This window comes from Propithecus coquereli, unplaced genomic scaffold, assembly GCF_000956105.1.
Source record: "Propithecus coquereli isolate 6110/MARCELLA unplaced genomic scaffold, Pcoq_1.0 Scaffold249, whole genome shotgun sequence".
NCBI classification, from domain to species: domain Eukaryota; kingdom Metazoa; phylum Chordata; class Mammalia; order Primates; family Indriidae; genus Propithecus; species Propithecus coquereli.
The window spans coordinates 2,020,856-2,048,503 of NW_012148052.1; the positions used below are offsets into that span (position 1 = coordinate 2,020,856).

General features: G+C 38.0%; 1 protein-coding gene across 1 annotated transcript in view; it reads left to right on the plus strand.

Moving 5' to 3' along the window:
* Nucleotides 1-27,648, plus strand: part of SCMH1 (sex comb on midleg homolog 1 (Drosophila)) — a 150,229-nt gene that overhangs the window by 96,903 nt on the left and 25,678 nt on the right. Inside the window, exons 9-10 of the mRNA XM_012646762.1 lie at nucleotides 19,127-19,359; nucleotides 22,824-22,950. Coding sequence (XP_012502216.1) covers nucleotides 19,127-19,359; nucleotides 22,824-22,950 — 360 coding nt within the window. The remainder of the gene's footprint in view (nucleotides 1-19,126; nucleotides 19,360-22,823; nucleotides 22,951-27,648) is intronic.

Genomic DNA, 27,648 nt, shown 5'->3' on the forward strand with positions numbered 1-27,648 from the left:
TGGGATTGTGTTCTGAAAAGTGTGTTCTTCCAGACGAGAAACATCAGCATCGCCTAGGACCTTGTTAGAAAAGCAAATTCATTGACCCACTGAATCAGAAACGCAGAGGCTGGGGCCCAGCAATCTGTTTTAACAAGCCCTGCAGGTGATTCTGATGCAAACTAAAGTTTAAGAACCACTTATCTAAGGACTTTAGTGTAGATGGAGAAGAGAAGCTGTCCAACGACTATCCTGGGACATCCCCAGCATTTATAGTTGGTAATGTATTTTGCCTCTCCCTTTTTCTACAGTAAGAACCTTGGCTCCCACCAACCTCAATCCTATAATACACGTAAAATAGTTTCAGAATTGCTACTCTCATGCCACTATGAAAAAAACCCTAAGAAGAGTTCAAGATTTATTTGCACTTTGCCCATTCTAAGTGTGGATCTCTAGTTAAAGTACTATGTTCAAAAGTTATGGAATTACTTTTTTTCCCTTTCTGTATGATTATGTTATTCATTTAAAATACAGTTGGGTTCATTTGTTTCTATTTGCATTCAGTTTTAGGTTTAGTTTTTTCCCCATCTTTATTGATTTAATTTTATTCTTTGAATATGTAGAAAATTAACTTGGTTCCAGGAGTCAAAATCATACAACAATTTACTGAGAGAAGTATCTTCTCTACCCTTTCCCTTCTACTTTATTTCCTCCACCACCATTACCCTCTGTAAGTCATCATTTTCATTGTTTTCTGGTTTATCCTTCAAGTCTTTCATTTTGCATAAGTAAGCAGACACGTGTGTTTTCCTACCCTCTTTCTTACACAAAAAGTAGCATACTCTATATTCTCTTTTGCAATTGATTTCTTTTTTCATTTAACAGTATACCCTGAGAGTTACTCCATTATGAGTTAACAAGGATCTCCCTCATTCTAAGCTGTAAAATACTTCATGGTACTGTGTGTGTGTGTGTGTGTGTGTGTGTAGTCTCCAATATCGTCTCCAATATTTCACAAATACAAATAATGCTGCCATTAATAAACTTGCACACATATATTTTCACATTTGGAGGCATATCTTCAGGGTACATTTCCAGAAGTGTTATTGTTGGGTCCAAGGGTAAAGACAAATATAGTTTTCTTAGGTATCACCAAATTCCCCTCCATGGAGATACCAGTTTTCATCCTCACCAGCAATGTAGCAGTGCCTGTTTTCCCACGGTCTCACCAAGCGAGTGTATTATCAAGTTTTTTACTTTTTTGCCAGTCCGATGGGTGAGAAATGTTTCTCAGTGTAATTTTAATTTGCATTTCTCTTTTATGAGTGAAGTTTAACATCTTTTCATATGTGTAAGAGCCATTTCATCTTTCTTTGTGAATTGACTTTTCGTTTCTTTTACCTATTTATCTATAGGATCTTTGGCCTATTTCCCCTCAATTTTAAAAAGTCCTTTGTATGTTAGGTATATTAATCCTTTTTTTTTTTTTTTACTATTGAAGACCACTCAATAAAGAAAAATAATAATAATAATCCTTTTTTGTGGTATATGTTACAATTATTTTCTCCCAATTTGTACTTTGCTTATGGTGGTTTTTTGTTTGCCACGCAAAACTTTTATTTTATAGTTAAATTTATCAACTTTTTATTATAGGTATTCACTCATATTTTTCTCTAGTACTTGCATCATTCCTCTTTTTTATACTTAGATCTCTGATCCATTTGGAATTTATTCTTATGTATTATGTGAGAAATATTTCTAATTTTGTCTTTTTCCAATGGTTATCCGTTGTTCCACCATCGTGGATTAAAACGCTCATCTTGGCCCCAGTGATCTGAGACAAGTAACACTTTCATCATACACCAGATTTATGAGTATAATTGGGTCTGTTTTGTTTTTTTTTTTAATTTCAGCAATTATGGTGGTACAGATGTTTAGGTTACTATGTTACCCTTGCCTGCCTCCCCCCGAAATCCAAGCTTCAAGGGTGTCCATCCTGTGGATGGTGCGCATCACACTCTGTGTATGCATATACCCGTCCCCTCCTTCCCCCTCCCCCCTGCCCGACATCCAATAAATGTTATTCTTATATGTGCACTTATATGTTGATCAATTAATACCAATTTGCTGGTGAGTACATGTGGTGCTTGTTTTTCCATTCTTGGGATACTTCACTTAGTAGAATGCGCTCCAGCTCTATCCAGGAGAATACAAGAGGTGCTATATCACCATTGTTTCTTAAAGCTGAATAGTACTCCATGGTATACATATACCACATTTTATTAATCCACTCATGTATTGATGGACACTTGGGTTGTTTCCACATCTTCGCAATTGTGAATTGTGCTGCTATAAACATTCGGGTGCAGGTATCTTTTCTATAGAGTGTCTTTTGTTCTTTTGGGTAGATGCCCAGTAATGGGATTGCTGGATCAAATGGTAATTCTACTTGTATCTCTTTAAGGTATCTCCGTATTGCTTTCCACAGAGGTTGCACTAGTTTGCAATCCCACCAGCAGTGTATGAGTGTTCCTATCTCTCCACATCCACGCCAACATTTATTGTTTTAAGCTTTCTGTTTTTACTGTGGTCAATTTCAGTAAACATTTTTTCCCTAAAAAATCATCCATTCCACTTAGGTTTTCAAATTTACTTGTAGAAAAGTACAAAAGAAGTCTTTTATGATTTGCTTAGTTAACTTTGGTTCAATCATTTTTGCACATTGTCATTTTTTTTTTGAGACAAAGCCTCACTCTGTCACCCTGGCTAGAGTATAGTGGCACAATCACAGCTGACTGCAACTCAAACTCTTGGGCTCAAGCAACCCTCTCACTTCAGCCTCCTGAGTAGCTGGGACTACAGGTGCACACCACCATACCCAGCTAATTTTTTATTTTTGTAGAGACGGGGTCTCGCTATGTTGCTCAGGCTGGTCTTGAACTCCTGGCCTCAAGTGATCCTCCTGCCTCAGCCTCCCAAAGTGCTGGGATTACAGACGTGAGCCACCACACCCAGCCCCATTGTCACTTCTTCACTTCTTATTTTTATATTTGTGCTTTCTCTCTTATTATTTTTAAAATTTTTTATTGATGCATACTGTATGTACATTTCTGTGGGGTACATACATTGATATTTTGTTGCATGCATAGAACATGTAGTGATCAAGTCAGTATTTACGGTATCTATCACCTTGAGTATTTATTATTTCTATGTGTTAGGAACATTTCAAATCATCTCTTCTAGCTATTTTGAAATATACAATACATTATTGTTAACTATAGTTAGCCTACTCTGCTATAAAACATTATAACTTATTCCTTCTAACTGTACATTCATACCCATTAACCAACCTCTAGTCACTCCCTGCCCCTATACACACCATTTCCAGCCTCTGGTAACTATCATTCTATACTCTACCTCCATGAGATCAACTTTTTTTTTTTTTTTTTTTTTTGAGACAGAGTCTCACTGTGTTGCCTGGGCTAGAGTGCCGTGGCATCATCCTAGCTCACAGCAACCTCAAACTCCTGGGCTCAAGCGATCTTCCTGCCTCAGCCTTCCAAGTAGCTGGGACTACAGGCATGCACCACCATGCCCAGCTAATTTTTTCTATATATTTTTAGTTGTCCGATTAATTTCTTTCTATTTTTAGTAGAGACGGGGTCTCGCTCTTGCTCAGGCTGGTCTCGAACTCCTGAGCTCAAACAATCCACCCGCCTCGGCCTCCCAAAGTGCTAAGATTACAGGCGTGAGCCACCACGCCCGGCCGAGATCAACTTTTTATGCTCTCCCATGTGAGTGAGAACATGCAATACTTGTCTTTTGTGCCTAGCTTATTCAACTTAGCATAATGACCTCCAATTCCATCCATGTTGCTACAAATGACAGGATTTCATTCTTTTTATGGCTGAGTAGTATTCCATTGTGTATATATATACCAACTATTTTTATCCATTCATCCATTGATGGACTCTTAGGTTGATTCCATATCTTGGCAGTTGTAATTAGTACTGCATGGGGGTGCAGGTATCCCTCTGATATACTTGCTGATTTCCTTTCCTTTAGAGAAATATCCAGCAGTGAGATTGCTAACTAAATTGTATGGTAGTTGTATTTTTGGTTTTTTTTAGAAATCTCCATACTATTTTCTATAATACCACCACTAGTTTACATTCCCACCAACAGTGTATAACAGTTCTCTTTTGTCTGTATCCTCACCACCGTCGGTTATTTTTTATCTTTTTAATTATAGCCATTCTAACTGGGGTTAAGACGATATCTCATTATGGTTTTGATTTCCATTTTCCTGATGATTAGTGATGTTGAGCATTATTTCATATAACTATTGTCCATTTGTATGTCTTCTTTTAAGATATATCTATTCATGTCCTTTGCCCACTTTTTATTGGGATTATTTGCTTTTTTGCTATTGAGTTATATGAGTTCCTCGTGTATTCTGGATATTAGTCCTTTGTTGAATGAATAGTTTGCAGATATTTTCTCCCATTCTTCAGCTTCTATCTTCACTCTATTGATTGTTTCCTTTGCTGTGCAGAAGCTTTTTAGTTTGATATAGTCCCATTTTTCTACCTTTGCTTTTGTTGCCTGTGCTTTTGAGATCTGTCTTGGCCATAAAATTTTTGCCTAGACCAATATCCTGAAGCATTTCCCTATGTTTTCTTTTGATAAATATATATTTTTGAGTCTTACATATAGGTCTTTAATCCATTTTGAGTTTATTTTTGTATATGGTAAAAGATAGGAGTCTAGTTTCATTTTGCCACCTATGGATATCCGGTTTTCCCAGCACCATTAATGAGAGAGGGTGTCCTTTCCCCAATGTGTGTTCTTGGTGCCTTTGTTGAAAATCAATTGGCTGTAAATATATGGATTTATTTTGGGGTTCTCTGTTCTCTTCCCTTGGTTTATGTGTCTCTTTTTATACCAATAACATACTGTTTTAATTACCATAGCCTTGTAATATATTTTGAAGTCAAATAATGTGATGCCGCCAGCTTTGTTCTTTTTGCTGAGGATTGCTTTGTCTATTGAGGCTCTTTTTAGTTCCATATAAATTTTAGGATTGTTTTTTGTATTTATGTGAAAAATATCATTGGTATTTTGATAGGGATTGCATTGAATCTATAGATTGGGTTGGGCAGTATGTTCGTTTTAACTATTTTAATTCTTCCAATCTGTAAGTATGGGATGTCTTTCCATTCGTGTGTGTGTGTGTGTGTGTGTGTGTGTGTCTTCAATTTCTTTTGTTAGTATTTTGTAGTTTTCCTTATAGAGGTCATTCACCTCCTTGGTTAAAGTTTATTTGTAAGTATTTTAATTTTTTGGTAGGTATTATAAATGCGATTGCCTTCTTGGCTTCTTTTTTACTTATTTCATTATTGGTGTATAGAAACGCTACTAATTTTGTTTGTTAATTTTGTATCCTGCAACTTTACTGAATTTGTTCATCAGATCTAAGAGTTTTTTGGTGAAGTCTTTAATTTTTCTAAATATAAGTTTATAAGATTTTTCTAAATATAAGATTATATCATCTGCAAAGAGGGATAATTTGACTTTCTCTTTTCCAATTTGGATGACTTTTGTTTCTTTCTCTTGCCTGATTACTCTGGCTAAGACTTTCAGTACTATGTTGAATAGGAGTGGTGAAAGTGGGCAGCCTTGTTTCGGTTCTTATAGGAAAGGCTTTCGGCTTTCCCCATTCAGTATAATGTTACCTATGAGTTTTTCATATATGGCCTTTATTGTGTTGAGGTATGTTCCTTCTATGCCTAGTTTGTTGAGAGTTTTTGTCATGAAGGATGTTGAATTTTATCAAATGCTTCTTTTGCATCTGTTGAGATGATCATAAGGCTTTTGTCCTTTATTCTGTTAATATAATGTGTCACATCTATTGATTTGCATATGTTGAACCATCCTTGTATCCCTAGGATAAATCCCACTTGATCATGGTATATTATCTTTTTGATGTGCTACTGGAGTCTGTTTGCTGGTATTTTCTTGAGGATTTTTTGTTTTTTGTACTTTGCTAGTATTTTCTTGAGGATTTATGCTTACCAGGGATATTGGCCTGTAGTTTTCCTTTTTTGTATGTCCTTGTCTGTTTTTGATATCTATGTGATGCTGACCTCATAAAATGAGTTAGGGAGAATTTACTCCTTTTCAATTTTTTGGAATAGTTTGGGGAGAATTCGTATTAGTTCCTCTTTGTAAGTTTGGTAGAATTCAGCAGTAAAGCCATCAGGTCCTGGGCTTTTCTCTGATGGGAGACCTTTTTCTGGGGGAAAGGGGATCTCACTCTGTTGCCAGGGCTGGAGTGCAGTGGCATCATCGTAGCTCACTGCAGCCTCAAACTCCTGGGCTCAAGCAATCCTCCTGCCTCAGTCTCCTGAGTAGCTGGGACTACAGGTACGTGCCACCATGCTCAGCTAATTATTTTGTTTTTTTATAGAGATAGTGTCTTGCTATGTTGCTCAGGCTGGTCTTGAACTCCTGGTCTCAAGTGATCCTCCTGCCTCAGCTTCCCAAAGTGCTAGGATTACAGGCATGAGCAGCAGTTAAAAAACAAAACGAAAACTTCACCAAAAGTCTAAGACCTCAAGAGAAAATTAATGAGAACAACTTTATCTTTGTCCAGTTGCTCTGAGGGGTAGGAGAACTAAAGGAAATAAACATTGGCCAGGGACCTGATATGGCTTGGGCACTTTACTACTTTTAATGTAACTTAATGACAATACTATGAGGGAGATTATCTCTCTTTTACAGGTGGGATAGTGGGCTCAGAAATGTTAAGTGACTTGTATAAGATCGTGCTACTTGCAGATCACAGGCCCAAGGGGAAACCAGATCTTTCTGATTCCAAAGCCCATGGACTTTTTACTAAGTCTGACTTTTGAATCATGCTAGTCTCTTACTAGACTCTATCAATCAATTTGTCATTTGCCAATATTTATCATAAAAGAGTATTGCTAGCATTTAAAAAGGACAGGCAGATACTGTGGAAAACAGTAAAGCAGTTCTTCAAAAAATTAAAAATAGAATTACCATGTGATTCAACATTTCCACTTCTGAGTATATACCCAAAAGGATTGAAAGCAGGATCTTAAAGAGGTATTTATACACCCATGTTCATAGCAGTATTATTCACAATAGCTAAAACATAGAAGCAGCCTAAGTATCTTATCAATGGATAAATAGATAAGCAAAATTTGGTATATACATACAATGGAATATTATTCAGCCTTTGAAAGGGAGGAAATTCTGCAGTATGCTACAACATGGATGAACATTGAAGACAGTTTGCTATATGAAATAAGCCAATCACAAAAGACAAAATCAAATATGATTTCATTTATATGATTTTACTTAGAATAGTCAAAATCATAAAGACAGAAAGTAGAATAGTGTTTGCCATGGGCTAGGGGGAGGGAGGAATGGGGAGGCTTTTGTTTAATGGGTATAGAGTTTTGGTTTTACAAGATACAAAAAGTTATAAAGATGGATGGTGGTGATGGTTGTACAACATTATGAATGTATTTAATAACATTGAACCATGCACTTAAAAATGATTAAGATGGTAAATTTTATGTTACATGTATTTACCACAATAAAAAAATTAAGAAAAGAAAACCAAAAAGAACAGGCTGAGTAGGAGAATAATTATACTAGTTACCATTTACTGACCATCTGCTATGTGGTAGGTAACTGTGCAAGGTAGTTTACATAACCTCTAATTCTTATAATGTTATAAAGTAAATATTATTAATCCCAATTTTTAAAAACCCAGAGAGTTTGTGACTTGCCCAGTGCCATACAACTAGTATGTATTGTAGCTGGAATTTAAATCAAAGTGATGTCAAGTGCACTCTCACATCCATGTTCCAAAGAGGTCTTTGGCTTTTAATGGTTTGCACTTAAGAGGCCACCAGAACACATCTAAGAGCTAAGGGGAAGGGTCTATTATCAAAGTGGTCCCCAACCTTTTTGGCACCAGGGACCGGTTTCATGGAAGACAGTTTTCCCACAGGGAGGTTGGGGGAAATCGGGTGGTGATATGAGTGCGGCTATAAATACAAATGAAGCTTCACTTGCTGCTATGCAGCCCAGTTCTTAAGTTTCATGGAAGACAGTTTTTCTGAGCGAGGGTGGGGGGTTGGGGGCAGAGCCTCCTGTGGGGCCCAGTTCCTAATAGGCCGTCCACCAGTAGTGGTCCGCAGCCCAGGGGTTGGAGACCACAGTATTATCGCCATTGATTGCCCAGAGGCAGGCTTTTGCAGAGCTATACCAGAGCAGTGCAGGGAGGCCATGGCACAGTTTATAGTACCTGTTCTGCTATTACAATAGATGAAGAGTCCCTCTTCCTATCAAAGGCATATCCTTCCACTTGTTCTCTTGATTGCATCCTCTCTTAACCTCTCTCACTTTATCACTAGTTTCATTACCAGTTTCATCCTCCAAACCCTCCTTTCTGAAATGTTCTTATCAGCATACAGACATACTCTCATGTCTTCCATCTTTCAAAACATTCCATTTACGTTGCATTTCCCTTCCAGCTAATGTCCCATGTCTCTGAAATTTCACAGTGTATTAATTTCCTATTGCTGCTGTAGCAAGTTTCCAGGAACTTAGTGACTTAAAACAGCATAAATCTGTTATCTCATAGTTCTGTGTGTCAGAAATCTGGGTAGGATCACTGGTTTCTCTGCTCCAGTCTCACAAAGCCAAAATCAAGGTGTCAGCCAGCTTGAGCTCTTATGTGGAAGCTCTGGGGAAGAATTTGCTCTCAGCCTCATTCAGATTGTTGGGAGTATTTAATTCCATGCAGTTGTAGGAGTGGGGTCTCCATTTTCTTCTGACTATTGGCCAGAGGTCATACTCAGCTTCTAGAGCTGCTCACATTCCTTGGCTTGTGGCCTTCTTCATCTTTACAGTCAGCAACAGTGGGTCAAGTTCTTCTCATACTCCAAATCTCTCTGATCTTCTTTCTGCCTCATCTCTCCTGCCTCCAACGGGAGAATGTTCTCTGCATGTAAAGATTCATGTGATTAGATTAGGCCCCTTGGACAATCTGCGATAATCTTCCTATTTTAAGATTTAAACCTTAATTATATTAGCAAAATCCCTTTTGCCATGTAACTAACATATTTACATGTTCCAGAGATTAGGGTGTGGACATCTTTAAACAGCCATTTTGCCCACTACATACAGTAAAACTTCTTTAAAAACTGACTTATATTCACTATTTCTATTTCTGTCTTCCATTCCATTCTATCTTCTCCAATTGTTCTTCAGCCCCTACCATTCCAGTGAAGCTGCTCTTAACAAGAACACATTGACCTTCCTGTTGACAAAGCCTTCTCTGCCCTCATCTTGCTCAGCGTGTAGCTTTCAGCACAATTAATCACTCTCTCCTTCATGAAACACTACCTCCTCTTGGCTTCTGGGGCATTATACTCTCTAGGTTTTCAATTCCTATCCCACTAACAATGCCTTCTCTGTCTCCTCTGGCTGGCGTTCTCCACTTCTCAGCCCCTAATTGTTGGAGTGATTCAGGGCTCAGTCCTAGGCCGTCTCCTATTCTCTTGTACACACACTGTCTCTCTCTAAGTGATTTCATGTCTTTATATACTATCTGTATGCTAATGACTACCAGAATTGTATCTTGATCCTTGACTTTTCTGTGGAATTCCAGAGAATTTGACTACCTACTTGTCATCTCTAGATATCTAAAAGTCGTTTAGAACATAATATAGCCAAAACATATTCCTCATTCCTAACCTGCCTTCTCCCAACCCAAACCTGTATTTCCTTTAGTTTTCCCTGTCTCAGTAAATGACCAAAAACCTAAAATTCATCCTGAATTGCCCTTTCCCTTCCCCTGCTTCATCTAGGTTAGCAGTGCTGTCAGCTTTGCTTACAAAATGTACCTTGTGTTTATCCACTTCTTTGTACCCTCACAGCGATCTCTTTAATCTCAGCTACCATGATCTCTTGCATGGACTTCTACAGTCAGCCTCCTAACTGATGTCTCTGCTCCCATTCTGGCCTTCGTGTTGTCCATTCTTCATTCATAAGGTATCCAGGGTGATCTTCTGAAAACGTAAGTTAGATCATGTCCTTATCATAACCCAGAAGAGGCCCTACATGATCTGACCACATCTATTTTTCTGACTTCATTTTGTACCATTATTTCCTTTATTTACCCAGCTGCAGTCTGTCTGGCTTCTTTTTGTTTCTTAAACAAGTGAAGCTCATTATTTCCTTAAGGCCTTTGCACCTGCTGACTCCTCTGCCTGGAACACTCTGCCCTAGATCCTCACATGCTTGATTCCTTCTTGTCATGCCAGTCAGTCTCAGCTGAGCAGAAACTTTGTACACCACTTAAAATTAATATTAAACTCTAGTTTATGCAGTAGGACCCGCCACATAATATATTCTTAATACACAATGTTTGTTGGGTGAATGAGTGAACAAATGAGTAAATGAATGAATCTCAAGTTAGTAAGAGGAAAGCTGTAAGGTATGGTAGAAAGAGCAAAGACTTTGGAGTAAGACATTCTAGATTCAAATTCCAGCCCTGCCTCTTATGTGACCTTGGCCAAGTTACTCAAGTTTCAGTTTCCTCGTCTGTTAAATAGAAATAATATATGCTGCTTAGGCACAACTTAAAAGGCCATTGTTTTAACTGTTAATGCATACTGCTTCCTCTGCACCCTAGTAAATTTTAGTGGCAATGTTCATAATGCCATTGCACGTAGTATGACACTGCTTTCATAGTAAGGGCTCAATAGATGTTAGCTCCTTTTAAGCAAAATTACCTCCATCATTGGGGGCTTCATTTGCATACTATCTCCTCCTTCCATTCTTGGTCTTATCAGTTTATGTCTGTCTTTTAGTGGCATTATTGGTCACTATTGTGGCCAAGGGAGTAAGGATTAGATACATACATAAATGTACAGATCAGCAGAAATTTGTCAAGGATGGGAGACCAGTTCTGCAATCTTTACATGCTGCTATCTTGCCTTAAGTGTGCTTCTGCCTTTACAGCAGGGTGTAAAGATGAGTTATGTTATGGTGAGTTGTATAATTATTTCATTATATATTACAATGTAATAATAATAGAAATAAAGTACACAATAAATGTTGCATTCTATTACAAATGCTCGAATCATCCCAAAACCATCCCCCCAGATCCCCAGTCCCTGGAAAAATTGTCTTCCATTAAAATGGCCCCTGGTGCCAAAAAGTTTGGGGACCACTGCTTTACAATGAACCTCACCATTATCTTTTCCATATATAGGGGCATAGTACCCACCTTGTATATCCTGGCAGAGACTTTGTGTATCAGAGCTAGAAGATTCCTTAAATGTCATGCGGACTCTTCTCAAGCTAGCTATAGCATCTCTTTCTAACCTCACTTGCTTCTCTTTCTTATAAACCTAAGCCACACAGCACTACACACATGTTCTCTTATAACCACACTTTCTGCAACTCCATGCCTCTCTCTCTACAGGGTCTCCTCTGTGTAGAGTACCCTTACTCACCCTCTACCCTTACCCTTTTCCTAATGCAAAATTTATTCATTTCTTGAAAGATTAGTTAAAATGTCACTTACACTGAAATCTTCCCTGACAAATCTCACTGGCCTGACTCCCTTGTCCCTTCCCATTCCTTGCAGAATTAGTCATTTCCTCCTCTGTGTTCTTATAACCCTATGTATGTATACATTTTGGCATTGTACCCACTGAATCTTTTTAAAAACTTTTTATTTTGACAGAATGTCAGCTTTACAGAAAAATTGCAACAGTATCATAAAGAATTCCATCCTTGTGTATTGGCAGTATCGTAGCCGATGAGGTTTACCCGAGGCGCGATTATTGCTAATTGAAAACTTTGCCCAGTGCCTCACTATGCTGACTTGTAATGTAGTCGGCATTGGCAATTTTTGAAAGTCCCTACGGGGACTGAATAAAAAAAAAAAAAAAAAGGAATTCCCCTACACCTTTCACCAAGATTCCCCAAATAATAAAATTTTACCACATTTGCATTATTAGTCTCTTTCAATATATAATATATATTTTTTTCTGAACCATTTGACAATAACCTGTACAAATAGTATCCCTTTACTACTAAAGACTTTAGTATGTATTTTCTAAAAACAAGGCCATTCTCTTATATAGGCATAGTGGTATTTTCAAAATCAGAAAATTGATATTGACATAGTATTAAGAACTAATTTATAGACCTTATACAGTTATTGTTAATAAAACCATAAAATTAATATTGATACAGTATCAGTGGCTAAATCTATGAACCTTATTCATATTTTCCATTTGACCCAATAATGTCTTTTAGAAAAAGAAAATTCTGCATCACGAGTTGTACTTAATTGTCATGTCTCTTTTTTTTGTTTTGGTTTGATTTGGTTTGGTTTTTTCCCGGGCTAGAATACAGTGGCATCATCCATAGCTCACTGCAACCTCAAACTCCTTGGCTTGAGCAGTCCTCCTGCCTCAGCCTCTCAAGTAGCTGGGACTACAGGTGCATGCTACCACGCCCAGCTAATTTTTCTATTTTTTGTGGAGCTAGGGTCTTGCTCTTGCTCAGGCTGGTCTTGAACTTCTGGCCTCAAGCTGTCCTCCTGCCTCAACCTCCCAAAGTGCTAGGATTACAGGTGTGAGCCATCTGGCCAATTGTCATGTCTTTTTAGTCTCCTTTAATCTGAAACAGTTTTTCTGTCCTTCTTCATTATCTTTCATGACTTCAATAAATTTTTATAAACAGTTGTCCAGTTATTTTATAGATTGGCTCTCAACCTGGGTTTTTCTGATATTACCTCATGATTAGATTTTATTTATACGAGTTATGATGTTCTTCTCAAAGTATCATAGTTGGATATCTATTTGTCCATTACTACAGATTAACTTTAATTACTTGGTTCAAGCTGTGTCTATTGAGTTTCTTCACTACAGAGTTATTTTCTTCGTAATTAATTATCGTGTGGAGAAATACTTTGAGACTATAAATGTCCTATTTCCCATCAAACTTTCATCCAGTAGTTTCAGCATCTATTGATGAGTCTCACCTGAATCAATTATTGCTAAATTATTTCCTAATTAATTTCATTTCTTACACATTCATTAGTAGGGATTCTACTGAAAGCAAGAACTTTTCCTTCTTCCCTATTTACAGTTACACAAGTGTAGACTCATGGATTCTTATATTCAGTGAGTTATAATTTGTTACTATTACTATTTTGATGCTCAAATTGCCCCACATTTGGCCAGTAGAAGCTTCTTGAAGTTGGCTCCTATGTCCTTTTGACATGGGCCCATCATTCTTTGAGCATCTCATTACTTTCTGACCAAGGCGTTCCAGGCTTATCTCATACCTTCCCAACCCCAGTACATACCCACATAATTATGATTGGTTGTGCAAAGATCTACCCCTAACCTTCTCAAGATTGTACTCCTCTAGGGCAAGAATCACATTGGGTTTTTTCACCTTAGACACTTAGCAAACCTCGATATTTACTTAATCTTCACTCGATGTGGTCAAATTAATTAACATATAAATTGCCACTTCCTGGGCTCCTGCCATTCCAGAGATTTCTTCCCTCCTCCTAGGTTATATGACAGAGTGTGTGCAGCAAAGACTCCAAAGACTAGAATCATGCCTGGCTCTGCCACTTTCATTTCTCTGAGTCTCGCTTTCCTCATTTGTCAAAGGAAATGATAAAGGTCAGTCTTCATAAGATTGTCCTGAAATCCAGATGAAACCACAGATACACAAGAATTTTGTCAAAGTATTATTGTTGATTAAGGGTCTAATTCTGTCAACCAGAGTAGTAACAAAATGTTACTAGACGATATTCTTATCCTTCATCTTTCTCTGAAGTAGGACAGTCATTAAATTATTTAATTATTTACATTTCAAAAAATAAGAAAAGATTGTGTTTTAATGACAAAGTCAAGGTCACATCATAAGAGACAGAACTAGAATTAGATCCCTGGTCCCCTGACATCACCCCAATTTTTTTTTTTTCAACTAGGATAATTAAGTTAGAATAGGGCAGGGCAGAGCTTCCTGATAGGAAGAACTTCCAAATCCCACAGTCCCTCAGGATTGCTTAAGAAAATCCATTTATTAAGAAGCTTTTAAATTAGCATGAGGCCTAATCTCAGTGTTAGCTACTCACATATGACCTGCATAACCTGATTTTTCAGAATTGTTCAATATAATTAGTTGGTTTCTTCTGTCCAGATATTTCAAGCCAGAGAGGGCAACTTCTTTGCCAGTTGGCATCATGAACTTTTATGTCTAGCCTTAAGGAACAAAAGAAGAAGAAAAACTATTTTCTGACTGTTAGAAGAGCCAAGCCCAGCCCTGTTTTGTTCTTCCCTTATGTCAGTTCCCTTTTTTATTCTGTAAACATGTACCCGTGCACCATCTAAGAACTCAACACCACGTTGTGTGATAGCAGGAATTCCAAAGTGAATCAGTTATTAATACCACCCTACCCAGCTTAGATCCATGATCTATTACTAGAGAAATATGGGACAGTCTTCGGGTTTATAATAATCAATTTAAAGTGAGATTATTCAGTGGCTTAGGCTTAGGTGTGGAAGAGGTAAAGAGTTGAATTTAACGTGGGTTGGGAGTTTTTCTAGGTTAGTGTATTGGAAAAAGAGAAGGTCGAGGAAGTTATTATAATTGTACACCAATGGTTCTCAAACCTTTTGGTTTCAGGAAACTTTTACATCTTTAAAGACCTCAAAGAGCTTGTGTTTATGTGGGTTAAATCTCTCCATATCATCATACTAGAAATTAAAACTTAGAACTTTTTGAAATAGGAATATACAAGCACACATTCCATAGGAGTAACCCAAATGTCCACTGACAGATGAATAGATTAAGACAATGTGATATATACATACAAGGGAATATTTTTCAGCCTCAAAAAGGAAGGAAAGGCCAGGTGCAGTGGCTCACGCTTGTAATCCTAGCACTCTGAGAGGCTGAGGCGGGAGGATCACTGAGCTCAGGAGTTCAAGACCAGCCTGAGCAAGAGTGAGACCCCATCTCTACAAAAAATAGAAAAAAAAATTAACCAGGCATGGTGGTGCACACCTGTAGTCCCAGCTACTCAGGAGGCTGAGGCAGGAGGATCACTTGAGCTCAGGAATTTGAGGTTGCAGTGAGCTATGATGCCACTGCACTCTAGCCGGGGCCACAGAGCAAGACCTTGTCTCAAAAAAAAAAAAAAAAAACAAAAAGGAGGAAATCTTACCATTTGTAACAACATGGATGAACCTGGAAGACATTATGCTAAATGAAAAAAGCCAGTCACAGAAGAACACATACAACAATTCCACTTATATGAGATAACTAAAATGGGCAAACTCATAAAACCAGAAAATAGAATGGTGGTTGCCAGGGGCTGGGAGGAGGGGGAAATGAGGAGTTGTTGTCTAATAGGTTTAAAGTTTCAGTTCAAGATGAGTAAGTTCTAGAGATTTGCTGTGCAACATAGTGCCTATAGATAACAGTAAGATATTGTGTACTTAAAATTTTGTCAAGAGGTTAGATCTCATGTTAAGTGTTCTTACCACACACAAAAAAAATCTCACAATGGAAAACAAGGAATCTTTTAGAGGTGATGGATATGTTTATCACTTTGATTGTGGTATCATAGATATATGTGTATATCAAATCATCAAATTGTGTACATTAAACATGTGCATGTTTATATACCAAAAAAGTATACAGAAAACTTTTTTTGTAAAAAAATTTGTAATGAATAAACATATTTCAAATAAAAAAAGAATATACAAACATACATTCATTATTTGTCAGAGCGATGACATCCCATGTAGCCTCTGGAAAACTCCACTGTAAGAGAATGAATGTGAAAAAGGCAAATCATGTTTTAGTAACATCACGAATATAGTTTTGCCCTTACAGACCCTCAGAAGGATTTTGAGGACTCCTACGACTCCTTAGACCATACTCTGAGAACTGTTAACTGCATAAAATTTTTAAAATCCATTTTATTAATAGTGGACATTTGGGTCTTTTCAAGTTTTCAGTTATTACAAATAACATTGCTGTGAGCATTCTTTTACACGTATTCTGGTATATGTGCACAAGAATTTCTCTGGAGTTTATGCCTAAGATTGGAATTACTGAATCATAGGGTATATACATCTTGAGATTTATTAAATAATGCATGCATTGCCCCCCCAGGGAGTTTTTCTGGACTCAAATAAACATTCAGACTCAATAGGCCACACTGGACATCAAATATTACCTAATAGTCAGTATTTAAATTTTATGAATTTTTCTAATATCCTTTTCAAAGATTTTTTTTTTTTTTTTGAAACAGAGTCTCGCTTTGTTGCCCAGGCTAGAGTGAGTGCCATGGCATCAGCCTAGCTCACAGCAACCTCAAACTCCTGGGCTCAAGCAATCCTCCTGCCTTAGCCTCCCACATAGCTGGGACGAGGTCTCACTCTTGTTCAGGCTGGTCTCGAACTCCTGACCTTGAGTGATCCACCCGCCTCGGCCTCCCGGAGTGCTAGGATTACAGGCGTGAGCCACCGCGCCCGGCGTCAAAGATTTTTTTTAAATTCAGGCTTCAATACGGGATCATACATTGCATTAGTTGTCCCACTTCAGTCTTCTGAGTCTGAACTACTTACTCTGTCTTTTTATTTTCCATGATATTGACATTTTTGAGGAGTACCCGGTCAGTTGTTTTGTTGAATATGCCTCAATTTTGGTTTGTCTGATTCAGGATACTGATTTTTGACAGAGATACTACATAGGTAATATGTTATCCTCAGTGTATCACATCGAGAGACACATGATGTCAGTCTGTCCTATTTGGGGTAATGTTGAGATGCTGCCTTTCCTTTCTTAAAACCCTTTTTTAACTTGGCTTCTGGGACATCACTTCTCATTTTCCTCTGGATTTAGGGGCCACTCTTTAGTCTCCTTTGCTGGATCTTCCTCTGTTCTCCAACTTCTGAATGCTAGGGTGACTCATGAACAATCTTTTTTCTCCTTTCTTGACTATGTACTCACACCTTACGAGATCTTACCTAGTCTCATGGCTTTACATAACACTTATATAATGATAATTCTCAAATGTATATCTTCAGTCCCAGCCTTTCCCTTGAATTCCAGACTCATATATACAACTGCCTAATTAACATCTCCATATTTTGATATCTAGTAGCTATCTTATAAGAAACCATATTTTAAAACTGAACTCTCCATCCTCTGTGCTATTGCTGCTATCACATAGTTTATTAGTACATATATTATAAAACCTACAAGACATTTTTATTGTTGTTTCAAATAATTAATATTCTATTATATCTGCTCACATATTTACCCCTTCTTATTCATATTTACCCTCTTTGTTCCTTCCTATAGGTCTATGTATATGTCTTGCACGTATTTCACTAAATATTTGTCTTGCACATATTTCACTGGAATTCCTTTGGCCTGAAGAACTTTATTTCCTGTAGTTAGGTCTGCTGGTGACAAACCTTAGGTTGGTTTTTGTTTGTGTGTTTGTTTGTTTGTTTTTTCGAGATAACATCTTACTCTCTTGCCTAGCCTAGAGTGCAGTGGCATCATCATAGCTCATTGCAAGCTCAAACTCCTGGGCTCGAGAGATCTTCCTACCTCAGCCTCCTAAGTAGCTTAGAATAAGTTCAATTCATTTTCAAAGCCTACAAAGTCCTACACAATTTTATTAATAGTGCTACTCCCTCTCTAACCTAATTTCTTTCCCTCCACTCTCCCCTTTGCTCACTCAATTCCAGCTATACTGACCTTTCCATTTCTCAAACACACTAACATGCTCCCATCTCAGAATCTTTGTACTTGTTCTACCCTCAACTTGGAAGGCTCTTCCCTCAGATCTTCATAAGGGTTTTGCCTTTACCTCCTTGGGGAGCTCTGTGTAAATGTCATCTCCTCAAAATGGACTTCCCTTACAATTCTGTCTCATTACCCTGCATTAGTTTTAACCACAGCACTTACCACTACCTGACATTATATTGTATATCTGTTTATTTTTTGTCTGTCCTACTAGGAGGTAAGCTCCTTAAGAATAGAAACTATGCTTTGTTCACTGTTCTATCCCCAAGACTTAGAACAATACATAACCTATAGTAAGTGCTTGATAACTATTTATGGAATGAATGAGCTATCCCTTACCTTGAAAAATTCTCAGAAATGAATGGATTAAAATTGAGAAGTGCTCTAACATATTAATAGATGTCTACAGAATACTTTGAGGGTAGGAGGAGAGCACTGACTTAGTTGGAGCATGGTCAGAGAATGCCTCAATAAAGAGATGCTGAATGTTGAAAACTGTGTATTGATATGTATCTGACCAAGAATAACAGCTCAACATATGGGGCTACTGAAACATAGGGGTAGGTGATAGGAAATGACATCAGATATAACTGGAGAGCAAGGCAAGGGCAAAGTCACAAAAGTCCTTGAATATCAGGATAAAGAATTTAGGCTTTATATTAAAGGTAATTGGGAACAAAGGTCTTTAAGGTAAGGAGAGATGCTATCGGATACGTATTTCTAGGTGTTTTACTACTACTCACTGCAGTAGTCATGCTAAAACTTCAAGTAGATCGATGTAGAAAATCCCTGACTTGGTTGTCAGGGCTCAGTTTCAAAACAGAAGTTCTTATTCCAACTCACTGTGTAACCTGGGGAAGACATCTTCTGAGCCTCAGACCTTCGTTCTTAGCAGGGGAGGATTATAGGCTTCTATGAGCCATTCCAACTCTGAGCCTATCTATGATTCTGTTTATATGCTTCAGCTTTGACTTGGTCACAATACTTTTCTAAGATAGCTTGGGGAGAAAATTTAATATTTTTTCCACATCTGCCAGAAATAATTTAAAACTTCCAATTCCAGTCAATGTAAATTCAGTTTTCTTGTGAGATTTTCTAAACATTTAGGTCAGATGCCAAGAAACTAGCTTCTTGGAACAAAACTATCTAAGCAGAAGTGGCAAGTCCTTTTTTACTTTTTGGCTGGGATGAGAACGCAGGGGAGGAGAGGGTGATAGAATGAGTCTTTTTCTTGCAGTTGTGATTCCAAAGAATCCCTATCCTGCATCTGATGTGAACACCGAGAAGCCCAGCATCCACAGCAGCACCAAATCTGTCTTGGAGCATCAACCAGGGCAGAGGGGGCGTAAACCAGCAAAGAAGCGGGGCCGGACACCCAAGACCCTAATTCCCCATCCCATCTCTGCCCCAGCCAAGTCAGCTGAACCTTTGAAATTCCCAAAGAAGAGGGGTCCCAAACCTGGCAGTAAGGTAGGTAAAAATATGGGTTTCCCAGAAAGGGATAAAGGGCTGCGAGGGGTAATTCACTCATATCCATCCATCTTGGAAAGGGGCATATCTGGCCCTCTTCATCTTGTGTATGCTTTAAGAGGACTCTCCTAGATTGTCGTTCCTACTTAGTGGCATACCTGGGAGTAGGTAGTATTAGAGATAGGATGGTGGGGATGGAAAACAAATCTTAACTTTGAAAGTTACTCACATTCAAGCGGATTCTGGTCTAATGTAGATGAATTCTGGTCTAATGTAGAAAGACCCTGCTGCTTGTTAACCTCCCCAGAGTGGATGTCTAGCATGTGAACAGAAAGAACAGATTAACTCCATAAATGTATTTTTTTTGCTACCTCTACCCCTTCTTAAAAAATAAATTAAAGACCTACTAAATGTCAGACCCTGTATTAGATGCCATTATATACATCCTACATGATCTTCACAAAACCCTAGGAGATAAGTAATGTTAACGTTATTTTATAGTTTAGTAAATTGAGACTTAGCGATGTGAAATGATTTCCCTAAGGTCACATAGCTAGTAATTGGCAAAGGCTGCAGTGATTGGTCCCCAGATCTTCTAGTTCCAAGATGACTGCTGCCCTACTACATATTCACTCTTTCACATTTCCTAAGGGACATAAACACTCATCTCTAGTATTGGGAAAGACTGCTAAGTCAGCTTCTCTGAGCACTGTCATTGAAAGTAGTCCTGGCCAGTTTTTCACGGGCCTCTTCCCTAGGGAAAGCGTTGATATGGAAAGAAGGCTTCTCCGCAGCTTCTCCAGGGCCCCCTTCAGCATTACCTCCCCACTTTCTGTCAGAGGAATTTCTCTGAATCTCCTTCCTGAACAAAAATACCTGAGTTCCAGTGTGGAAAATCATACCCAGTTCTCCGTGGACATTCCACTCCAGTCTCATAAATTATTCCCTAGAGTTGGTTGGTTGGTTGGTCTGTTTGTTTTGTTTGTTTATTAGCTCCTGCTGACTTCAATCCATGTAGAATACAAGCTCCTCAAGGAGCTTTTTCTTCTCTTTTTCTCCTGCAGTGCCTTATGTCTCAGTCTCTTGGGAGATGTTCAGAATATGCAAGATGGGTGAGTGGGTGGGTGGATGGATGAATGGATGATTTTTTAGTGATGATGTTACTAATCTCAGTTGTCTCTTATTTTTGGCTTTGAGTTCTCAATATCACCTCCTGATCTTCCTGTGTAACACACAGTGCTTCTTTTGCACTATTACCACTAAGCTCTCACCGGGTCCTGATTTGTTTTTGTGTCCATTACCCTCCCCTCTCATTATTATGTTTAGAAGAGAGGCTGTAGGCCCTAAGGATAACAAGAGCAGAGAGCCATGATGATGTGAAGGCATCTTGAGGACAGTCAGAAAAAGGAGAAAACTTATCTGGGGGGCTCCAAAGATAGAATCAGAACCAATAAGCAGAAACTCAAGCAGACACTCTTTGCCTCAACACAAGAACAGTTAAATCTATTCCAAAATAAAAGCAGTAAGCTCCTATGACTACAGATATTTCATCAAGGACTGGATGACTCTGTGGGAAGGATGTTTTTAGGGAGAGGGAATTAGCAGTATTGGATAAATGGTTGGATTAAATGGCCTTTAAGATCCTTCAAAATCCAAGAACTATGATCCTGTGATTGCCTCTGCTCTGCTCCCTCAGGAAGTCTTGAACATAGTAGCAAAGTCCTCTTTCTTTCCAACCCTCTTGAAAAAAAGTCATTCTCATCCTGTATTTTATGTCCTGGCATTTGACTCCTTAATTCCCCTTCCTGTTCTTTTGCCTACTCCGACAGGTGTACATGCCTTCCACTTCACCAATGAGCATTATACTCCTTTTTGAAATAAAGTGGTCTGTGGCTAGAGCATAGAAGCCAGACAGACCTGAGTATAGATCTCATTTCCGTTTGTTACCACATGGATGACTTTGGGAAAGCTTCTGTGAGACTCTGAGACCTTGTTTTCTCACCTATAAAATGGAGGTGAAATAATATATGAATATATATAATACATGTTAAATCCACCTATCTCAGATAGTAATAATGCCTTCTATCTCTGTTTTCTTCTATAATATTCAGGCACCTAACTCACCAGGCTTGTTCCTTCAGGGACCCCATGAAATCCTACCACCACCTCATTGAAGTTGAACTGGTATTTCCCTTCTTCCCTGACTCATTACTTATTTGGATTTTCACTTTAGCAATATCAAAAAATAGGAGCAGGTGTCCATGTTCAATGTGTGTTATGAATGCTTCCTGAGAGTTTGCATGATTGTTTTCACAGGCAGGGCCATCTTATGTATGCCTGCTGTTATCAGTGCTGTCTCTGTAGAGAATACACTCCTAGAAGGCAGACAGGTGTATACAGCTCCTAGCAGTGGACCCTACATGAGACATTTAGAAAAAAGGAATTTTGGATCCCAGTGACAGTTATGTTTTCCTTGTATTCAGAAAGGCTTTTAGAAAACTTTTTCTAGAAAAAAACCTTCTGAGATCTTTCTCCCCCAGAAACTTCCCTGTACAGCATAGAGGAGATACTAGATTTCTTTCAAATCATCTTTATTACTTCCCTACTATTGGTTATCTACACTGTATGCATCATAAAAAACATGTATTAACACTTACATGCCAAGTACCATGCTAAGAATGAAACTCAGAATCAGACCTTCAAGGAGCTCCAGGCTACTAGGGACACCAGTATGTAAACATACAATGACGATACATTGACAAATGCAACAATACAAAATACAGAGAGCATAAAAGAGACAATAATTAGAGGAAAACTAGAAAAGCTTCCTAGATGAACAGAAATTTGTAAGATAAATAAAAGAAGAAAGGGCATTTCAGGCAGAAGGGATAGCTTATTATTATAAAGATGTGGACTGGGTCAAACTACAGGATTTTTAGAGAAGTAATATAGTTAGAGATTTACTAGAGTGGGAGGTTTAAGAGAAGGAAAGACAGGTAAGAAGCTGAAGTGGGAGGTAGGCAGAAGAAAATCATTTGTAGAATTAGGAAAAGGGTTGTTTCCATTTTTAAAGACAGAGAAACAAAGTATAGAGTAATGTCAAGGTAGACTTAAACCACAGCATATTTTTTTTCCACTTTGCTTTTGTCTGCCCAACTATTAATGATAAAGGATCTCGAACTTCATATGATAATTTTGAATCTAGTATAAAAGATAGTGCTTTAAGCTCTGGCTCTACAGAAGACCAGAATCTTGTACATAGATTCAGAAAGTGTTTACTAAGCATCTACCACAGGTACATGTATAGCTTTAGGCCAGGTGGCTGTGTGGAAAACAAATATAAAACACAATTCCATTCATAAATATATTTTTGTTTCATGGGTAAATTTAGTGCTAAGAATAGAGGAATGAAAAAACAAGTTACCTATCGTGAGTAACAAACTTTTCCCCATCAATTTTGACAGAGGAAACCTCGGACTTTGCTGAACCCACCACCCACCTCACCAACAACTAGCACCCCTGAACCGGATACCAGCACTGTACCCCAAGATGCTGCCACCATCCCCAGCTCAGCCATGCAGGCCCCTACAGGTGAGAGCAGATGATGGGACTACCTACTACAAGCCCAGGCCCCAGTGTCTGCACTTTCTTTTATCTTACACCAAATTAGCCCTCTGTCCATTTGTAAACCTAGGTAGAATCTTTTAAAATCTTTTTATCTTTGGCATTTGAAATATTTTCAGAGCAACAAAGAAACCTGGGTAAGTGTTCTGTGAACTCAGGATTGGGGAACTGGAGCTGGGGCAGCAGCAAGAGCACCCTAGCCCAGTTTAGAATAATGTTCATCCTTCTTAGTGATTCCTTCCACCTTCCAGAACCTTTCCAGCATTCCAACAGTGGTGTCACTGTTCAAATATGTATGAAATTCCTCTGATCTTTTTTTAAATAATCATTGATGTTGGCAAACCTTGGTACAGTGAAAGTAAACTTGATTTTGGAGACCAACCAATGAATGGTTGATTTAAAGCAAAATCTGGTGGTTGAAGTGGGTGGGTAATCTACCTGGATTGTGCATATCTGTTCCCATTTCATAAACTGTCTATGACAATAACTAAAAGAACTACCCCTTTAAAATAGATACACAACCTACCAAAGAGGTAACTATAAAGAACAATACTCATTTTTTATGCGTAAATTAAGATACATGTGTGAAACCTTGCTCTGTAACTGTGGAGACACTCCATCTTCTTCTGGGAAGTCTGCGCAATTGGAATGATCCCCATGGAAGTTAGGTAGTCTTTCTCTTAGAAGAAGTTGCATATGTCTCTGTCCAAATCCTAGAATGTTAAGAGCTTAAAGGGAAGGCCTGGCCATAGTTTCCTCTCCAAATAATCTTTAGAAGATTGCAGGTGTCTACCTGTAGCATCTATGTCCAACTCAGGATTCTATCACATGATTTTTCCAAATATGTCATCTGTATCTAGCTCCAGCCAGTTATTGGATTGGCTTAGTCCAAGAGTATCATTAGATTGTCCCTGAGCTCCATGGATAAGGAAGGAAGGACAGATGAGCACCTTGGTGAAAATATTGATTATACATTTCCCAACTTCATGACATGCTCCCTAGATGCCTATATACCTGCTTAGTTTACCCCACGTCATTCTAGATACCACTTAGGTGCCTATTCAGCAAGATCTAGAAGACCTACAGCAGCAGGAGCTTCATGACTATGCCTTACTATGTCTTTTCAGTGATGCAGACCACTGCTGCCTGTGGTCACTGGGGTGGTGTCCCTCCACTTGCCTGAATCTCATAGCTTAGGGAAAGTGAGAACTTACTCTGCAATATATCCCTGTCTCTTCTGCTATAACAGTCTTTACTGATCATTGTTTCACCATCTTTTGTTGGCCTTTGATTCGCTTTGTGTGACCTTGACATCACTTTCTTGTCTAAACTTCAGTTCTTTATAGTCTTCACTATTTAAACAGAATTCTGTGAGCCATACTTGTATCCTTTATTATCTACCTTTCTTTTTTTAACTATATAACACTTTTTAAAAGGTATTTTGATTTTTATCAGAGTTATACGTGTTCATAGTTTAAAAGAATGAAGCATCTACAAAACTTATTACAAAAACAAAACAAACAGACCCCTGTCAATTGCTTCTCCCCAAAACCAATCACTTTCAATTTAACTAATTCTTTTATTTACTTCTATATCTAAATAACATGTTTATATTGCTATCTTTTTTAACTTTAGGTATTTTTCCACTGATTAGCCACTTCAAAAGGATTTAACTCTTCTTAATTTCCTTACACCTTACCCACCCACATGTACTTCATTACCCCAATTCCATGATATTATAATTTTGAATAGATGAAAATTCAGTGTTTTGTTATTGTGACTAGTTAAATGCTATTCTCAATTGAGCCATGTATACTATGATTACTTTTCCTTTGTTGCACAACATTTTGTTTTCAGGGGAAATCTTGTTGGTTTCTTAGTTATATGTTTATTTTTCTGTGTACTTCTTATTAATTCGATCTTCAACTCTTTTCCTACTGTATACATCTCTCTTTATGTCCAAGCACATTATATATTCTATCCATATCATACACTAGAAGGAAGAAATCTCTCCTGGAGGCTTATTGGTTTCTTTAGATTCTGTTCACCTCTCTCTTTGGTTAGATTCCCAATTTGCTTTCTTTCATGTAAATCTTTCTTAAATTTGCATCTTCTTTTGTGAAACCTATTTATTTTCTTTGAAGCTCCTCTTTATCCTCAGTATCCTGAAATTTCACTTTGGATAGTATTTTCACCTACTATACTGGATACTTTCATTTTATGAAATTTTAAAAAAATTCTTTCATCAATGATTTTCTCTCACTTCTTTTTCTCTATTCATTCTTTCTGGCATACCTGTTATTCAGATGTAGGACCTCTTGAACTTGTCCTCTAATATTTATATCCTTCTTTATTCTTAACCCTATTCTCTTTGTCTTCTTGGTCAACTTTCTTCAAGCTTTCCTCATCTCTAGCTTCCAAACTTTGTATTGAGATTTTCATTTCTGACATCTTACTTTTTAAATTATAGTTATTTAGTACTCCAGTGGCATTTTCCAAAGTGGTGAAAACACCAGTCCTGCAAAATGCTCTACGTAAAAGGATTTTATGTACATTTTGGTAATTCAGTCATGTACATGTAGGAAATGCTTACATTCTACTTCCCCATGCTTGGAGATTGGCATCTGCTATCAAGAGCACTTTTTTGTTCTCTGAATTTTTTAAATAGATTTTATTTGTTTAGAGCAGTTTTAGATTCACAGCAAAATTGATGGAAGGTACAGAGATTTTATATACACTCCCTGCCCCCACACATACATAGCCTTCTCTCCATCAACATCCCCCACCAAAGTGGTACATTTGTTACAAATTGATGAGCTTACATCGACTTATTGTTGTCACCCTAAGTCCATAGTTTGCATTTGGCTTCACTCTTGGTGTTTTACTTTATATGGGTTTTAACAAATATATACTGACATGTTTCTACCACTATAGTATCATACAAACTAGTATCACTGCTCTGAAAATCCTCTTTGCCCTGCCTGTTCATCACTCCCTCCCCCTCAACCTTTAGCAACCACTCTTCTTTTTACTGTCTCCATAGTTTTGCCTTTTCTAGAATGTTATATAGTTGGAATCATACAGTATATAGCCTTTTCAGATTGGCTTCTTTTGCTTAGTAATATGCATTTAAACTTCTTCCATGTCTTATCATGGCTTGATAGCTCATTTCTTTTTAGCACTGAAGAATATTTCTTTGTCTGGATGTACCACAGTTTATTATCCATTCATGTACTGAAGGACCTCTTGGTTGCCTCCAAGTGTTGGCAATTACGAATAAAGCTGCTGTAAACATCTGTGTGTGAGTTTTTGTGTGGACATAAGTTTTCAACTCCTATGGATAAATACCAAGGAGCGCAACTGCTGGATTGAGTAGTAAGAGTATGTTTGGTTTTGTAAGAAACCACCAAACTATCTTCTAAAGTGGCTGCACCATTTTGTATTCCCACTAGCAATGAATGATAGTTCCTGTTGTGTCCTCCTGGAGAACTGATTTCTTTATCATTATGTAGTGTCCCTCTCTTTTCCTGATAATTTTCCTTGCTCTGAAGTCTGCTCTGTCTGAAATTAATATAGCTACTTACACTTTCTTTTGGTTAGTGTTGGCATGGTATATCTTTCTCTACCCATTTGCTTTTAACCCGTGTCTTTATATTTAAACTGAGTTTCTTGTAGACAACATATAGTTAGGTCTTGTTTTTTGATCTAATCTGAGAATATCTTTTTTTTTTTTTTTTTTTTTGAGACAGAGTCTCACTCTTTTGCCTGGTCTAAAGTGAGTGCCGTAGCGTCAGCCTAGCTCACAGCAACCTCAAACTCCTGGGTTCAAGCAATCCTTCTGCCTCAGCCTCCCGAGTAGCTGGGACTACAGGCATGCGCCACCATACCTGGCTAATTTTTTTCCTATATATTTTTAGTCGTCTGATTAATTTCTTTCTATTTTTAGTAGAGACGGGGTCTCGCTCTCCCTCAGGCTGGTATCAAACTCCTGAGCTCAAACAATCCGCCCGCCTCGGCCTCCCAGAGTGCTAGGATTACAGGCGTGAGGCACCACACCCGGCCTGAGAATCTCTTTTAATTGGTATTTGGACATTTTAACCAACTACTGACATAATTGGATTAATATCTGTCATATGTGTTACTATTTTTCTATTTGTTGCCCTTCTGTATTCCTATTTTTGTCTTCAACTCTTTTCTGCCTTTTGTGATTATTTATTTATTTAGTTAGTTATTTTTAAGAGACAGGTTCTCATTCTGTCACCCAGGCTGGAATGCAGTGGCATGATCATAGCTCACTGTAACTTCAAATTCCTGGGCTCAAGTGATCCTCCTGCCTCACCTTCCCAAGTAGCTGGGACTGGACTATAGGCACATGCCCCCACACCTGGCTAATTTTTTTTTTTTTTTTTCTGAGACAGAGTCTTATTATTTGCCCAGGCTGGTCTTGAACTCCTAGCCTCAAGCAGTCCTCCCACCTCATCCTCCCACAGTGCTGGGATTACAGGCATGAGCTACCACACCCAGCCCTTTTGTGATTTTAATTGAGCATTTTATATATTTATTTTTCTCTCCTTTCTTAGTGTAGCAATTATATTTCTTTTTTACTTTTTTGGTGGTTATTCTAGAGTTTGCAATATACACCTACAACTAATCCAAGTCCACATT